Genomic DNA, 18,734 nt, shown 5'->3' on the forward strand with positions numbered 1-18,734 from the left:
TTAATGTGAATTACAGGGGGTGGGGGAAGTTACCCCCAGGGGGCAAGATACCACCCAGTACCCTATTTTTAATAGGTTAGAACACTGATGACAATTTCTTTGGAGACCATTACAGCATATAAAAAACAACAACATAATAAATAAACAGAACCACTACGACAATAAAGCAAATGTAGAGAGCAAAACCTTTGAAGAAGTGTAGTGTCATCTTGTGGCCATATTGCATAATTACAGTTTCAAACGGGGCAGGCCCTCGAGAGCTTTCAGGTCCCTGAAAAAGCTGAGATAAATAACAAATTGAAAATAACAGTAGGAGCTTTAAAATATCAACCACACATTTGAGTCAAGGGAACACACCCACATTTGAATCAAGGCCAAGGGAAAGACGCAGTGTTTATAAATCCATCAATGATGGGTATGGGACCTGGGTATGATGGGATACAATGATGTTTATGGGACCTGGATATGATGGGATACAATGATGGGTATGGGACCTGGGTATGATGGGATACAATGATGGGTATGGGACCTGGGTATGATGGGATACAATGATGTTTATGGGACCTGGGTATGATGGGATACAATGATGTTTATGGGACCTGGGTATGATGGGATACAATGATGGGTATGGGACCTGGGTATGATGGGATACAATGATGTTTATGGGACCTGGGTATGATGGGATACAATGATGTTTATGGGACCTGGGTATGATGGGATACAATGATGGGTATGGGACCTGGGTATGATGGGATACAATGATGGGTATGGGACCTGGGTATGATGGGATACAATGATGGGTATGGGACCTGGGTATGATGGGATACAATGATGGGTATGGGACCTGGGTATGATGGGATACAATGATGGGTATGGGACCTGGGTATGATGGGATACAATGATGGGTATGGGACCTGGGTATGATGGGATACAATGATGGGTATGGGACCTGGGTATGATGGGATACAATGATGGGTATGGGACCTGGGTATGATGGGATACAATGATGTTTATGGGACCTGGGTATGATGGGATACAATGATGGGTATGGGACCTGGGTATGATGGGATACAATGATGGGTATGGGACCTGGGTATGATGGGATACAATGATGGGTATGGGACCTGGGTATGATGGGATACAATGATGGGTATGGGACCTGGGTATGATGGGATACAATGATGGGTATGGGACCTGGGTATGATGGGATACAATGATGGGTATGGGACCTGGGTATGATGGGATACAATGATGGGTATGGGACCTGGGTATGATGGGATACAATGATGGGTATGGGACCTGGGTATGATGGGATACAATGATGGGTATGGGACCTGGGTATGATGGGATACAATGATGGGTATGGGACCTGGATATGATGGAATACAATGATGGGTATGGGACCTGGGTATGATGGGATACAATGATGGGTATGGGACCTGGGTATGATGGGATACAATGATGGGTATGGGACCTGGGTATGATGGGATACAATGATGGGTATGGGACCTGGGTATGATGGGATACAATGATGGGTATGGGACCTGGGTATGATGGGATACAATGATGGGTATGGGACCTGGATATGATGGGATACAATGATGGGTATGGGACCTGGGTATGATGGGATACAATGATGGGTATGGGACCTGGGTATGATGGGATACAATGATGGGTATGGGACCTGGGTATGATGGGATACACATCACTAGAAAGAAGTGGGAGTTTGAGTTTCACTTTCCAAGCGTAGATCACATTCCCTTTCCATTCTGAGGCGACTGTTGAGGGGTTTCCACTAAATAGCACAGCCACAAAGTATTAATCTGTCTATGTCTGTAGTTTGGTTATATCATAAACATTCCTGAAAACTAAAATAATATTTTTGATCATAATTTAAGGTTAGGCATACGTTTAGCAGATGATTAAGGTTAGGTTTAAAATCACATTTTATTCAGAAGATACATTTTAGAAGTAGGTAACTAGTGACGACCCTGTTGAGGGTTGAGAGGGAGGCTACAGCTAAAGAGAGGACAAAGTCAAACAACACAGAGTCAATAGGCTCAGTCAGTCGTCTCCTCACTTCACTTACAAGCCTGCTGCAGACATAAACAAGGTAAGACATTCAGGGTACCGGTATTATAGTTTCTATATAGTTTCTATGTCTTTATATATTTGTTTGTATTGTAGCAACCCTCTAGGACTATCGTGCAGGGCCTCGTGGGCAAAGGAGTTGCACCTAGTTCGGCTCTGATAGGCCACTAGGTTTGGGGGTTGAGTGGGTTAGAGAAATGGGAGATTAGAGAACGTAACTCAACTGCATACCCACAGTACACTATCGCAGAAATCTCTCATCGACTTGGTTTCCTTCCACCATTGGTGGCCAAACCTAAAGGTCCTGATGAGCCGCTGATTGTTAGAGAAGGGTTGGAGTAAAAGCCTGCCACCCAGTAAATCTAAAGAAGGAGTGTTTGCCAAAGTTTTATGACTTAGACATAGACACTTCACTTTTGACCCTGGAAAGAGGAATTCTTATCTGCTCAATCTAATCAGAGACCTCATGAACAGCAGGAGCTTTAAAAGTGCAGCAGCGTGAGGCCGTAGTGAGGGAAGGGACAACCAAAGTCTACGTTGACTTTGGTTGTCCCCTCGCCACCGTCTCACGCTGCTGCACTTGTTCACTCACAATATCGCCTTCGACAACAATGGCAAGTCCCCCCCTTCGAACCAAACAGGGGAGACTACGGCTTTCATCACTATTACAACTATGAACATATGTTACCTTATCCAGACGGGGATGAATACGACACACTGGGAAATCTCAACCACAGTGGCAACCACAACAAAGCACTTCTTGCTTATGTCACTAAACGCTGCTACAACTCCCTGGATTCTAGGGACAACAAGAGACCGAGTTGTATGCAGAGTCAGACAGCAAGGCTATATGGGATTCAGAGTGGACAAGCTCTACATAACACAGAACCATCCATACAGCCACCCACAAGAAATTGCATACAACCCACGGAACACCTATGAGGTCACACACAACCTCCTAGGGGAGATCCAAAGATTCCGGGAACTCCCTGGAATGACGCCAGGTGAAATCCGAAGCTGCTACAAAAGAGATGTGAGTCAGCTGGGGTGCCTCAGCAGGGATAGCACTGCTGCTGATTTTTGTATTCGGTGGAGAGGATTTCAGTTGTCCGTACGGTGGACTGCAGGGTGCTGAGGTAATGAGCAACAACTGTCAGGCTGAAGCTGGAAACAAAGAGCACACAGAGAGGGAGAGCCCAGATCAGATGGACGGACATCTCCAGAAGGCTCCTGGACCAGTGGTGCTTTATAAGAACAAGAGAGGCTGGACTACACCGTGGTCAGGGGCGGGGCCCCTGAGAGCTACGACACCTCAGTGCTCCTGAATCCCGGCCTGCAGGCCAGGCTGCACCAGGAGAACTCTCATTGGTTCTAGTGGGGTCCTGAGTTTCACGACGCCAGTGGGGAGGATCCCCCTTATTTATCGCCCTGTGAAGCCAGTCTGCAGCTGGGTTAAAGATGGATGGTAGCCTAGCAGTTAAGAGTTGTCCCAGTAACAGAAAGGTTGCTGGTTAGAATCCCTGAACCGACTAGGTGAAAAATATGTTGATCTGCCCTTGAGCAAGGCACTTAACCCTAATTGCTATTGTATGTCACTCTGGATAAGAGCGTCTGCTAATTACTAAAATGTTGTAAAAAGGTCTTGTCTAGGGGTATAACGGGTGTTCGGCGCAGAAGGGAAATCATGTTCATTACAACATACATTTAACTGCAGCAGACAATAATCAATTCAAATCACCAGCACATACGGAAAGTTTTCAAGCCCCTTGACTTTTTCCACATTTTGCTACGTTACAGCCTTATTAAAAATGTAATTTAATTATGTTTTCCTTTCATCAATCTACGCACAATACGGGTTCAAGTCCGGGCTCTGGCTGTGCCACTCAAGGATATTCAGAGACTATGTGCCTAGGGTTGCTGTTCTGTTGGAAGGTGAACCTTTGCCCCAGTCTGAATGCTCTGGAGCAGGTTTTCATCAAGGATCTCTCTGTACTTTGCTCCGTTCATCTTTCCCTCAATCCTGACTAGTCTCCCAGTCCCTGCCGCTGAAAAACATCCCCACAGCATGATGCTGCCACCACCACCATGCTCCACTGTAGGGATGGGGCCAGGTTTCTTCCAGATTTGATGCTTGGCTTTCAGGCCAAAGTTGCATCTTGGTTTCATCAGATCAGAGAATCTCGTTTCTCATGGTCTGAGTCCTTTAGGTGCCTTTTGGCAAACTCCAAGTGGGCTGTCATGTGCCTTTTACTGAGGTGTTGCTTCTGTATAGCCACTCTACCATAAAGGCCTGATTGTTGGAGTGCTGCAGAGATGGTTGTCCTTCTGGAAGGTTCTCCTATCTCCACAGAGGAACTCTGGAGCTTTGTCAGAGTGACCATCGGGCTCTCGGTCACCTCCCTGACCAATGCCCTTCTCCCCCGATTGCTCAGTTTGGCCGGGTGGTCAGCTCTGGGAAGAGTCTTGGTGGTTCCAAACTTCTTTAATTTAAGAATGATGGAGGCCACTGTGTTCTTGGGGACTTTCAAGTCTGCAGACATTTTTTTGTACTCTTCTCTAGATCTGTGCCGCGACACAATCCTGTCTCGGAGCTGTAAGGACAATTCCTTCGACCTCATGGCTTGGTTTTTGCTCTGACATGCACTGTCAACTGTGTGCTTATCCAAATCATATCCAATCAATTGAATTTACCACAGCTGGACTCCAATCAAGTTGTAGAAACATCTCAAGGATGATCAATGGAAACAGGATGCACCTGAGTTCAATTTCAAGTCTCATAGCAAAGGGTCTGAATACTTATGTAAGGTATTTCTGTTTTTTATTCGTAATAAATAAATAAACATTCAGAAAAAAACATTTTCGCTTTGTCATTATGGGGTATTGTGTGTAGATTGATGAGAATAATTATTATATATTTATTTTAAAATAAGGCTGCAATGTAACAAAATGTGTCAAAAGTAGAGAGATTTGAATACTTTCCGAATGCATTTTAAGCCTGCTCACCTTCAGCTTATATTCAGTGACAGTCATTCTATTTGAAAGTTATTTTTCAGAAAGACAAGAATGTCCACATTCTCTGCTAAGAGGGCAGCTCTGTCAGCTGGAAGTGTTTCCCCTAGGACTTCTTCCAGTAGAGGAAGAGTAGGAGATTGGAGACAGTAGATCTTATTTACAGCTACAAAAAGTGCAGTGTATGTACTAGGTAGCTGGAACAATGTTATATTTTTTTTCTTGTTTAAATCGGGGCATAGAACAATGTCAGTGTAACCGTAGATACAAATGTAGTGACAGACAGAACAGAAGATGTAACTTGTATTATGCATCAATAAAAAGCATGACTATATACCCCATATGCACATGATCACTGAGCTACACAACTATTTAGACACACTAACAACCTACGAGAGAACAAAACCCCCCAAAAACAGTAACAGAACAGAGAGGAGTTGCACGAGAGAGAGAAAGTATCTCAGAATAGGAGTGCAGATCTAGGATCAGGTCCCCCCTGTCCATAATCTTGTTCACTATGATCTAAAAAGGCCAAGCTGATCTTAGATCAGCACTACCTACTATTCTGAGATGCTTTATGAATGCAGGCTGATAGAGATTGTAGGGACAGTAACTGGAATGCTGGCCAGGGCCATGTATACAGTCGTGAGAATCTTGTGGAGAATTCTAGATTTTTTTCCCCCTCTTTCCCCATCACAACACTGTCCATTCCATTAGTCCTGTTGTTGTAGTTGTGACTGCTGGAAGTAGTGACAGAACAATTTTCTGACCTCCTCACCCTGGAGGTGGTCTGAAGTTCCAGAGGGAGAGGGGGCGTGTCCCGCAGTGTGACCAGGCTGGGGGTTCTCACCCTTGGTCACCTCACCATGCCATTCCCCCCGGAACAAATCTCCATGGGCCTCACACACGTTATGCAGGATGCAGCAGGCCAGGATCATGGTGGGCACCACGTCCAGGCTGCAGTCGTTCCTCTTGCTCAGGCATTGCCAGCGCGCCCGCAGGCGGAGAAGCGCCGTTGCCGCCCCACGCCACGCCCGCACAAATCGCTACAGCAGGAGACAAAGTAACCAGGTTAAACGTTGATCAACAACAACAAAAAAATGGATTTACTGCAGTCCAATGTGTAAATTTAGCTCACAACTGTGTAAAACGTCTGAAATGTTCACTGAAATTGGGATTTTTTTTTTAAACACGTTACTACTTTGAGTTTAATCCATGAGTGATTCTGTTTTACGTTGTTGAAAATAAAAACCTGCCTGGTTGAAGGCCCTCCGGGCCTCCGCGTGCCCCCCTTCCTCCTCCTCCACATCATCCTCCTCCTTCTTCTTGGAATAGGCCTTCATCAGCCAGGGCTGGAGGGGGTACCCTGACTCCCCCAACAACACATATCTGGACAAGACAATGTGCTCTCAGTCTATTAGGCTGGTAGGACACAGGTCACCAGAGGGATAACAATAGTAATTGTATCACTGGGCTACTATTACTGCTCATACTTATACAAGTAATAATGATAGCACTATCTAAAAGGGTAAATAATAATATCAATGATACCTCAGGGGTTTTCCCATGAAGCTCGGGGGTGGGTCAGGTGACAGCACGCCCTCAGAGGCCGACGCCCAAAGTGCTGAGTTCTGCAAGATGGCTGTCGGCTCAGTGCTGCCAGGGAAACCAGCACAGACGTCCCAGAACTGACCCAGCCCGTTCACAGCCACCTAATAGACAGATATGAGTGTTACTACCTCACAGACAGGCAGATGAATGTTACTATCTCACAGACAGGCAGTCAGACACAACCATATACTGTAACACTTCAATTAAATGCAGAGTCTCAAATAGCCACCTGACCCTTTCAATAGCCGGCATTGGCACAAATTTCAGCAAATGTGTCTAAATGAATTGTTATAGGCACACGCTCTCCATGGTGCTGAACCGCAAAATCTGGGGTTTATGATAGGCAGCCTAGTCTTTGCAAGTCTGATCTGCGAAGGATGTTATTCTAATGTTTATATTGGTCATACTGGTCACAATAAATGGCGTGGTAGTCTTTTCAACATTTTATTGAGGAAAAATAGACGCTTGGCTCAAATAGAAGCGTCTCTAATAAGAGCTGGCTGTGTTCAGCAATTGAAGCAAATAAAAGCCTGGGCTATTTATTGCAGCAGAGGTCCTGTCCTACCTGGGAGACCACAGAGAGCCACCCGTCTGCGTTGGCGTAGTTGTCCACGTTAGCGGACGGCGTGAGGATGGCAGTGTGGAGGGTTGCCACGGCGCCCACGCAGTGAGGGAAGCCCCAGCGAGATAGGAAGTGACGTGCAGAGTCTTCTACTTCCTGTATGCTGGGCGAGCATAGGTAGACGGGCCGGAGTAGTGTGACAATGGCGTGACACACGTCCCTCACACACTTACACACCGTGGAGCTGCCCACGCCAAACAGCCCACTGATGGTGCGGTACTCAATGTTGGACGCCAGCCGCCACAGGGCAACCGCCACACGCTTCTCCAGCGGAAGCGCCCGGCGGAAGTGGGTGTCCTGGCGAGCCAGGCGGGGTTTCAGCTTGCCACACAGGAAGAAGAAGGTCTCCCGGCTCATGCGGAACTTCTCCAGCCAATCAGAGGGCTGGAACTCAGTCATCACTACCCGCTCCCACCAATCAGTGCACTCCGTGCTGGTCCAGGGTCGAGTACGGATGTCACAGCTGCAGCGCACGTCTCGAGCTGTCAGCATCTGGAGAGAGAAAGAGGGAGAGACAGTGAGGGGGGGTCCCACTTGTTTAGCAAAAAAAAATTATATATATACACACGCACATATATAGATCCAGTTGCAGAGGGAGGTGTTTAGTCCCAGAGTCCTTAGCTTAGTTATGAGCTTCGTGGGCACAATGGTGTTGAACGCTGCGCTGTAGTCGATCAACAGCATTCTCACATACAGTGCTGTGAAAAAGTATTTGCCCCCTTCCTGATTTCTTATATTTCTGCACATTTGTCACACTTAAATGTTTCAGATTATCAAACAAATTTTAATATTACACCAAGATAACAAGTAAACACAAAATGCAGTCTTTAAGTGACACTTTTATGTATTAAGGGAAAAAGCTATCCGAACCTTCATGGCCCTATGTGAAAAAGTAATTGCCCCCCCCTTGTTAAATCATGAATTTACTGTGGTTAATCACATTTTTTGGAAAGCTGAGTTCAATTTCACTAGCCACACCCAGGCCTGATTACAGCAAGACCTGTTGAATCAAGAAATCACTTAAATAGAACCTGTCTGACAAAGTGACGTAGGCCAAAATATCTCAAAAAGCAAGACATCATGCCACGATCCAAAGAAATTCAGGAACAGATGAGAAACAAAATAATTGACATCCTCAGTCTGGAAAGGGTTACAAAGCCATTTCTAAAGCTTTGGGACTCCAGCTATCCACGGTGAGAGCCATTATCCACAAATGGAGGACGGATGGTGCCGGCTCAGCGCTCCTGGTCACCAGTACGCCTCCACAGTCCATTACGTCCTGTGCCTCTTTCCCGCACTCGCCCTGAGGTGCGTGTCATCAGCCCGGTGCCACCTGTACCAGTCCCACACACCAGGCCTCCAGTGCGCCTCCACAGTCCAGTACGTCCTGTTCCTGCTCCTCGCACTCGCCCTGAGGCGCGTGTCCCCAGCCCCGGCACCACGCATCAGACCTCCAGTGCGTCTCCACAGTCCAGTACGTCCTGTGCCTCCTCCCTGCACTCACCCTGAGGTGCGTGTCATCAGCCCGGTAACACCAGTACCGGTCCCACGCATTAGGCCTCAAGTGCGCCTTCACAGTCCAGAGTTTCCGGCGACAGTTCCCAGTCCGGAGCTTCCGGTGACAGTTCCCAGTCCGGAGCTTCTGGCGACAGTTCCCAGTCCGGAGCTTCCGGCGACAGTTTCCAGTCCGGAGTTTCCGGTGACAGTTCCCAGTCCGGAGCTTCTGGCGACAGTTCCCAGTCCGGAGCTTCCGGTGACAGTTCCCAGTCCGGAGCTTCCGGCGACAGTTCCCAGTCCGGAGCTTCCGGCGACAGTTCCCAGTCCGGAGTTTCCGGCGACAGTTCCCAGTCCGGAGCTTCCGGTGACAGTTCCCAGTCCGGAGCTTCCGGCGACAGCTTCCAGTTCGGAGTTTCCGGCGACAGTTTCAAGTCCGGAACCTCCAACGACGGTCCACAGTCCGGAACCTCCAACGACGGTCCCCAGTCCGGGGCCTCCGGCGATGATCCACAGTCCAGAGCCTCCGGCGATGATCCACAGTCCGGTTCCACAAAGGCAGAGGGATCAGCGTAAAGAGGGGGGGCTGCGTCCAGAACCGGAGCCACCACCGAGGGTAGATGTCCACCCGGACCCTCCCCTATAGGTTCAGGTTTGCGGCCGGGAGTTCGCACCCCCAAGGTGGGGGGTGTACTGTAATGCCCTGACCTGACCTGAGATATCCGTTTGTTCTCTATATTTTGGTTAGGTCAGGGTGTGACTAGAGTGGGTACGCTAGTTTTTGTATTGTCTAGGTTTTTTTTGTATGTCTAGAGTTTTTGTAAATGTGAATTGAATGTAGGAGAATATAACACAATAGATCTGGTTTAGATAATACAATGAAAAAAAAACACACGTTTTTTATTTTTATTCTTGTATCATCATCTTTAAAATGAACAAGATAAAATAAACATTCAGATAGGATGATGGGGACAATTTCAGCGAAAGATATAAGAGGGCAACAGTACTTGTGCAAAGAATAACTTCCAAAATGAGTGCTACATGACATTTATCATGAAGTCACCCAGGTGTCCCACACCAGTAGCCCAAATGTACCCAAGTGGCCAAATTGGTGAAGGTATACAAATAACTATATACAAAATGCCAAAATGGTATTCTAAGACACCCCCCAAAAAATGGAGAGAAAAAAAGATACATTTACAAAATAACATGGGTAACTATTTGCACACTTTGAATATTTGGAAGACCCTCAGTCCTCTATCAAATCAAATGTATTTATAAAGCCCTTCGTACATCAGCTAGTATCTCAAAGTGTTGTACAGAAACCCAGCCTAAAACCCCAAACAGCAAGCAATGCAGGTGTAGAAGCACGGTGGCTAGGAAAGACTCCCTAGAAAGGCCAAAACCTAGGAAGAAACCTAGAGAGCACCAGGCTATGAGGGGTGGCCAGTCCTCTTCTGGCTGTGCCGGGTGGAGATTATAACAGAACATGGCCGAGATGTTCAAATGTTCATAGATGACACGCAGGGTCAAATAATAATAATCACAGTAGTTGTAGAGGATGCAACAGGACAGCACCTCAAGAGTAAATATGAACAGTTTAGGGTTCCATAGCCACAGGCAGAACAGTTGAAACTGGAACAGCAGCAAGGCCAGGTGGATTGGGGACAGCAAGGAGTCATCATGCCAGGTAGTCCTGACGCATGGTCCTAGGGCTCGGGTCCTCAGAGAGAGAGAAAGAGAGAATTAGAGAGAGCATACTTAAATTCACACAGGACACCGGATAAGACAGAAGAAGTACTCCAGATATAACAAACTGACCCTAGCCCCCCGACACATAAACTACTGCAGCATAAATACTGGAGGCTAAGACAGGAGGGGTTGGAGACACTGTAGCCCCATCCGATGAGACTCAGGGCCAAACAGGAAGGATATAACATCACCTACTTTGCCAAAGCTCTACACAATATTGTGCTGCTGAGTTATAATAAACATATATATATATATAGAGTACAGGGAACATAAGGTTGAATATATTATTATAGACCTGCTACATATACTGTCTCTTTTATATCATGACATTTCAGCTAGATCGACTGTCTCTATTATATTACAACAGACCAGCTAGATCTACTGTCTCCATTTCACTTTGGCCATTGTTGTTGGCCTGCCCTCCCCTCAACAGCCTCATAGGCTATTTCATTTCACAAATATATTTTATATTATTAATTTCAAGCATTAGCATGAGAAGAACGTACCAGTCCAAAACGGTGACGTTGTTCCTCTTCTGCAGGCACTTTACAGATTATACACAGTGGCTACAATGGTGTCCTCTCAGTTCAAAAAATATTCCTCCACTTGGGAATCGCTAAATGAATCGTCCTACAACAATCTCTGTCTCACTTTTCCGATCAATTTCTTCTAAAATTGTGTGTACATCTATACAGCTAGACTTAGATTTAGCTTTCCCTGACTTAGTCGCTATACTGATTGATATATAAACAGCTGAATCTGCGTGTTTACCAAAAACAACGCTGTGCGTAAAATGCGTAGCTCCTTCCGGAATAAAACTTCAATAGCGAATGACTCTCTTTAGGCTGGAGTTTACGACATGGGTTGGTCTTCCAACACACAACCATTGCATATTGCCGCTTACCTCAGCTCATTGGCTATCTACCCAGCTAGATTTCAAGACGATCAGTGGTCATTGGGTTAAAATACAGTCAATCAACGAGACTGTGGTCCTATAATTAGTGCACAATGAGCTCGTCACTTGTTATCTTCCAATCGTTTTTTTCCGGGTCAATACGTCCTGCGAAATGACCCATCAGGTTTGGTTGTGTTACAAACAAACAGTTGATTGCAAGGAAACCAAACATGACTGGATAAAGTCAGTTATAGTCTGTGTATTTACGTCGTATGTTTCGTCGAAAATTGAATGACACGAAATTCAACGAGATAAGCGTTTAACAAAATGTTTCGTGTTAGGCTATAAAAAATGGATTTAACCGAACAAAAGACCATTCATTGTGTAACAATGAGCCTTGGGATTGCAAACAGAGCAAGATCTTCAAAGGTAAATGATTTATTTCAATGCAATCTGTGATTTTGTTACGCAAGTGCTGGTTGAACAAGTAGTTTGATATGGGGGTCTGTGCTTAGATAATCGCATCGTATTCTTTCGCAGTAAATCCTTGCTAATCCAACGCAAGATTCTAGGCTTTTGAAGCATGTGAGACACTTGTATTTTCAGGAATGTTTAATATGACACATTTTGTTACATTACAGCCTTATTCTAAAATGTATTAAATAAATAAAAAAAATCCTCATCAATCTACACACAAAACCCCATAATGACAAAGCCAAGAGGTTTTTAGAAATGTTTGCAAAGTTATTAAATTAAAAACAGAAATACCGTTTTTATATAAGTATTCAGAACCTTTGCTATGAGACAAAAAAATTGAGCTCAGGTGCACCCTGTTTCCATTGATCATCCTTGAGATGTTTCTACAACTTGATTGGACCTGTGGTAAATTCAATTGATTGGACATGATTTGGAAAGGCACACACCTGTCTAGATAAGGTCCCACAGTTGACAGTGCATGTCAGAGCAAAAACCAAGCCATGAGGAATTGTCCATAGAGCTCCGAGACAGGATTGTGTTGAGGCACAGATCTGGGGAAGGGTACCAAAACATTTCTGCAGCATTGAAGGTCCCCAAGAACACAGTGGCCTTCATCATTCTTAAATGGAAGAAGTTTGTAACCACCAAGTCTCTTGGACAAACTGAGCAATCAGGGGAGAAAGGTCTTGGTCAGGGAGGTGACCAAGAACCCAATGGTCACTCTTACATAACTCCAGAGTTCCTCTGTGGAGATGGGAGAACCTTCCAGAAGACCAACCATCTCTGCAGCACTCCATCAATCAAGCCTTTATGGTACAGTAGCCAGACGGAAGCCACTCCTCAGTAAAAGGTACAACATCCCGCTTGGAGTTTGCCAAAAGGCACCTAAAGACTGTCAGACCATGAGAAAGAAGATTCTCTGGTCTGATGAAACCAAGATTGAACTATTTGGCCTGAATGCCAATAGTCATGTCTGGAGGAAACCTGGCCCCATCCCTACGGTGAAGCATGGTGGCGGCAGCATCATGCTGTAGGGATGTTTTTCACGGGCAGGGACTGGGAGACTAGTCAGGATTGAGGCAAAGATGAACGGAGCAAAGTACAGAGAGTTCCTTGATGAAAACCTGCTCCAGAGAGCTCAGGACCTCAGACTGAGGAGAAGGTTCATCTTCCAACAGGACAACGACCCTAAGCACACAGCCAAGACAACGCAGGAGTGGCTTCGGGACAAGTCTCCGAATTTCCTTGAGTGGCCCAGCCAGAGCCCGGACTTGAACCCGATCAAAAATCCCTGAAGAAACCTGAAAATAGCTGTGCAGCAACACTCCCCATCCAACCTGACAGAGCTTGAGAGGATCTGCAGAGAATGGGAAAAACTATCCAAATACAGGTGTACCAAGCTTGTAGCGTCATACCCGAGAAGACTTGAGGCTGTAATCGCTGCTTCAACAAAGTATTGAGTAAAGGGTATTAATACTTATGTAAATGTGATCGTTTTTGTAATTAAATAGCAAAAAATTCTAAGCTTGTTTTTGCTTTGTCATTTTCGGAAATTGTGTGTAGATTGATGAGCTTTTTTTTTAAATCAATTTTACAATTAGGCTGTAACCTAACAAAATGTGAAAAATGTCAAGGAGTCTGAATACTTTCCGAAGGCACTGTAAAGCCCTAACAGTTTGTGAGCACCGTTTGTCACCGTTATAGTGCAATTAATGTATTGTGTACATGTATTGTGTACCTCCAAGATTTACCTGCTCAAATTGTGATTTATTGCTTATGGGCGCTGTTAAAGTAAGTTTTGCTAGGTCATTGTGGACTGGTAAGTATCTGCATCTGGTGCAAAATGTTACATGTCTGAATCCAGCAATATAAAGTCACTTTTGAGACTTTCCTTTCAGGCCTATCCAAAACCTTCACCGTTCGGAGTTAATGCCTAAACGTAACATTAAACACTTCTTAATTTGACGTTTAAAACCACTTCAAAATTAGAATTTTGAGAAACACGGTTGAACGTCTTATGTGACACAGAGTTTATTGCTTTGTTTATGCGTGTGCGTTTAGCTATTCGTGTATGGAACGCAGTCCAATGAACTTCAATATAAATGGCTTGGTTTAGCTTTGTCAGATTACAGTACCATGAGCATTCGCCTCTGTCTTTGGAAGAAGTATTGTCTGTGGCGGATACGTCTCTTCACCTCATTGAGTCTCTGTGTATCCGCGTTGTTTATGTCTCTTCGGCGCTTCATCAGCATATAGGTCATAAGAAACATTAACGGCTGAAGCTTGTCTTCATCAGCCATTTTAATATATTTCAACAGTTGAAGAGCTTCTCACAATTTGACAAAAGCAAACATGATTTCTAACCATTGAGGTACATAAGGTTCTAACGTGCAATGGGCGGTTCGGTCGTGAACTCGGTTGAAGGAAGATTAGAACAACACCAGGTTGAACTTCCGGTAGTATTTTCCCATGAATTTCAAGATAAAAGTTTTACTGTTAATGCTAAATGTTATAGCGAACAGATTAGGCTATATTTTTTGTCCACAAAAAAGTACTTGAATAAATATGATTTACTTTAACTTAACAAGACGAACAGTTTAGGAATAGGATGTAGATCTCAGTATTTTAACCAACCATCATGTGTGTCGTTAAGTTTAGTTTCTGGTTGACGCATTTGCCACAGTCTTTGCAGCAATATAATTTCTCTCTTGTATGTATCTCTGTATGTTTCGCCAAGTCATCCTTTCTTTCAAAACATTTGCCACAGACTTTACAGTAATTTGGTTTCCTTGAGTGCACACTTGAATGTCTGGTCAAGCATACCTTCGTTCTGTAGCATTTGCCACATTCTTTGCAAGGATGCGGTCTTTCATCTATGTGACTGGTTTAATCTTATTTGAAATTGCTCACTATGAAATGTCAGAGTTTCCTAATTCCTACCAGCACGTGAATGTGGCATACGTCATTCAGTGACAAACACATTAAGAGCTGTAATTTGGTCGTTTACTAGCGTCTATGGCCGCAGTCATAAACCCTGCCCATTTCTACAATTTAACTTCTGAAAATGTGAACTTTTACCTTTTATTTTATCAGGGAGTCATACTGAGACCAAAGTCTCTTACAGATGAGCCCTGAATTACATAAAATGCAAGTAGAAAGAAAAACCCGCTCGTAAAAAAAACGCATTCATCAGTAATATGGTGCTCAGTCAGTTCTCAATTGCCCTAGAAGCAATTTAAGAACATGTTGAAGATTGTTCCACAAATAAGGTGCAAGAAAGATAAATCTGCATTTAGTGACTCGGTTGAGACCAAATTAATATCCGGACTTAGCCATCCCTGAGACTGGGTGTAGCAACTAGTATGTCTAAAGTTTAGTGATGATGTTAGGTACAGTAGGCCTTTTTGTAAAAGGTCTTTTATAAATGAAAACATAGCAATGTAGCTACCTACATGAGGGCCAACGAACCTTCTGGTAAACAATGCAGTGGCGAATACTAAAATTGTCGTCCATAATAAAGCGCAGTGCGCTATGATAAACTGCATCTAACTGATTTAATGAAGTGGCAGCTGCTTTCATATATATGGTGTCTCCATAGTTTACGACCAATAGGAACAACGACTGAGTAATCTGCTTACTACTTTTTTAGCGATAGGCAGGACCTTTTTCTATAGAAGAAGCCCATTTTTATAGAGAAGACCATTTTATGCTCAGCTTCTAAACTAACTCCTCAATATGCATTTTAAAAGACAGCTTTCCATCAATCCAAAAGAAGAGTCGTTTTTATATGGCTAAAGGAGAAGGATTACCATATTTATTATCTTCAGGAAATTAATTCAAAATATTTTGATGTGTGTGTGGCCTGGGAAAAAGAATGAGATGGTAACATCTATTTCAGTCATGGGTTAATAAGAAATTCTAAAGATGTTATTATCCGATTCAAAAACTATTTGGACCTTCGGGTACAATCCGTTAAATCAGATCCTCAAATGAAGATAGATTGCCTTGAATATGCTACTGGATAATGAAGAGTTTTGGCTCATAGATTTATATGGACCGAATAATGACAATCCAGCTTCTTTGAAAATATTTATAATAATCAAATTTGTCTCCTTAGAAACAAATAACTATATTGTAATGGTAGGGGTTAAGGCAATCACATTACTTATCAACTATCCCCCTCTGGCTCTCAAAGAGATTCTGAATATTATAGACACGTTAAGAATGTACGATATTTGGAAGCTTAAAAACCCAGATCCCATAAAAGATACTTGGAGGAAGCTTAATCAATTTAGTCTGATAGATTTTTTTATGGTATCCTTGTATATGGTGCCAGAAGTGAAAAAAGTAGGGATTGAGGATCGAATGCGATCCAACCATCATTATATATCCCTCTGTGTAACTATGGCAGACTTTCCACGAGGACGGGGATATTGGCAATTTAACCAGGGTTTATTGACTGACTACTTTCTTAACAAAAAAAACAAAGGAATAACATAATTTTTCTTGCCCAATACAGGTTCAGTGTAGGCGGGTATCATATGGGATGCCCTTACGTGTGCCCTTAGAGGCCATTCAATTACATTTTCATCCCAAAAGTCCATCAATGGTGTAAATAAAAGTAATACAGAAGCACTGAATAATCCAGACGCAAAACAAAAGGAGTTTGAGGAACTTATTCAGGAAATATCGGTATCATTTATCTAAAAAAACAGCAAATTGGATAGAGAATGGCAAAAAATTCACCAACCTTTCCCGAAACCTTCAATATAGAACTGCTACCAAAAATAACCTACAATTCATTTTTATAAACATGGAGAAATTCTTCTCACCAACAGAGATTTTGAATGACGTAAAATATTTTAAATAAATGTTATTTTGTCATGTCTCTTCAACCTCACTTGAGAATACGTTTTGTAATATCCTTCTCCCCAAAAAAACTATCTTCAACACAGTTTTTGGTGAAGGCATAATTACACATGATCAACTGGTTGGCAATTGATTCCTTTCAGATGAGGAAAACCCCTCGTCTGAAGGCATTCCAATATAGATTTATCAAACTTATGAATTTCTGAAATAATAAATAATGGTTACATCTGACAACTTTGAATTGCTAAGAGGCTTAAAACAAGGCTGCCCTCTGTCACCATATCTACACTGCTCAAAAAAATAAAGGGAACACTAAAATAACGCATCCTAGATCTGAATGAAATATTCTTATTAAATACTTTTTTCTTTACATAGTTGACCGCACCAGCATATGGTCTCACAAGGGGTCTGAGGATATCAACTCAGTACCTAATGGCAGTCAGGCTACCTCTGGCGAGCACATGGAGGGCTGTGCAGCCCCCCAAAGAAATGCCACCCCTCACCATGACTAACTCACAGCCAAACCGGTCATGCTGGAGGATGTTGCAGGCAGCAGAACGTTCTCCACGGCGTCTCCAGACTCTGTCACGTCTGTCACGTGCTCAGTGTGAACCTGCTTTCATCTGTCTACCTCTATCTACCTAGACTAGTTCTGACTGCTTCAGATGAAGCGGATCTGTGTGTGTGTGTGTGTGTGTGTGTGTGTGTGTGTGTGTGTGTGTGTGTGTGTGTGTGTGTGTGTGTGTGTGTGTGTGTGTGTGTGTGTGTGTGTGTGTGTGTGTGTGTGTAATGTGGTGCATATGTTCCGTGGTCCTGTGTGTTTGTAGAGCCAGGGTGGTAGGAGTTATGAAAACAACATTACCCAGAATACACCTCTCTCGGGTCATAGGTCGAACCCTTGGGGGATTGTGGGAATGCCTGGCTACGGTGGAGAGCGGATCTAGGAGAGGAGAAGTGTGTGTGTGTTTGTGTGTGTGTGTTTGTGTATGATGAACCTGACTTAAGACGGGAAGATGTGTTTGAGTGATGTCATAGCAACCGTAACTTTAATATTGCAGATAGATTGTGGCTTCTATCAATGTAATTTTCCGTATCATTTCCAATCACCCATATATTTTTTTAGTAAATAAACCCAGCAAAAAAAGATACGTCCCTTTCAACGATAATTTGTAAAAATCCCAAAAACTTCACATATATTCATTGTAAAGTGTTTGTTCAATGAACCATAAACAATTGAGGGCCTAAAAGTCAAGGGATTAAAGACAAAAATAACAATGTATGCTATTGACTCAAGTTCTCTTGGGTCCTCAATCTTCAACCTTGAAGGGGCTCATTGAGGACCTGGATAATTTCTCCAGTTTCTCTGGTCTTAAACCCAGCTACAGTTGAAATTGGAAGTTTACATACATCTTAGCCAAACACATTTAAACTCAGTTTTTCACAATTCCTGACATTTAATCCGAGTAACAATTCCCTGTTTTAGGTCAGTTAGGATCACCAATTTATTTTAAGGGTTAGGGTTAGGGTTAGAAAATTGTAGAGAGAATGATTTATTTCAGCTTTTATTTCTTTCATCACATTCCCAGTGGGTCAGAAGTTTACATACACTCAATTAGTACTTGGTAGCATTGCCTTTAAATGGTTTAACTTGGGCCAAACGTTTTGGGTAGACTTCCACAAGCTTCCCACAATAAATTGGGTGAATTTTGGCCCATTCCTCCTGACAGAGCTGGTGTAACTGAGTCAGGTTTGTAGGCCCCCTTGGTCACACATGCTTTTTCAGTTCTGCCCACAAATTGTTCTATAGGATTGTCAGGGCTTTGTGATGGCCACTCCAATACCTTGACTTTGTTGTCCTTAAAAGCCATTTTGCCACAACTTGGAAGTCCCATTTGCTACCAAGCTTTAACTTCC

The 18,734-nt window shown here is 43.6% G+C and overlaps 1 protein-coding gene across 50 annotated transcripts; it reads right to left on the minus strand.

Moving 5' to 3' along the window:
* LOC118363869 (uncharacterized) lies at positions 1-14,402 on the minus strand. 50 transcript variants are annotated; one of them, XM_052488767.1, is made up of 9 exons: positions 14,087-14,402; positions 7,277-7,825; positions 6,652-6,812; positions 6,357-6,489; positions 1,615-6,146; positions 1,405-1,579; positions 1,230-1,369; positions 600-669; positions 1-529 (listed from the first exon to the last, which is right to left on the minus strand). In XM_052488767.1, the coding sequence occupies exons 1-5, from the start codon at positions 14,249-14,251 to the stop codon at positions 5,814-5,816; spliced, it is 1,341 nt and encodes a 446-aa protein (XP_052344727.1). In that variant the 5' UTR covers positions 14,252-14,402; the 3' UTR covers positions 1-529; positions 600-669; positions 1,230-1,369; positions 1,405-1,579; positions 1,615-5,813. The 50 variants fall into 50 exon arrangements, with proteins under 50 accessions (XP_052344727.1, XP_052344702.1, XP_052344693.1 ...); XM_052488742.1 differs by adding an exon at positions 705-914 and having other exon boundaries at positions 1-634; positions 1,020-1,369; XM_052488733.1 differs by adding an exon at positions 705-949 and having other exon boundaries at positions 1-634; positions 1,020-1,369.
* Positions 14,403-18,734: the final 4,332 nt, after the last annotated feature.

Source organism: Oncorhynchus keta, chromosome 30, assembly GCF_023373465.1.
Source record: "Oncorhynchus keta strain PuntledgeMale-10-30-2019 chromosome 30, Oket_V2, whole genome shotgun sequence".
NCBI classification, from domain to species: domain Eukaryota; kingdom Metazoa; phylum Chordata; class Actinopteri; order Salmoniformes; family Salmonidae; genus Oncorhynchus; species Oncorhynchus keta.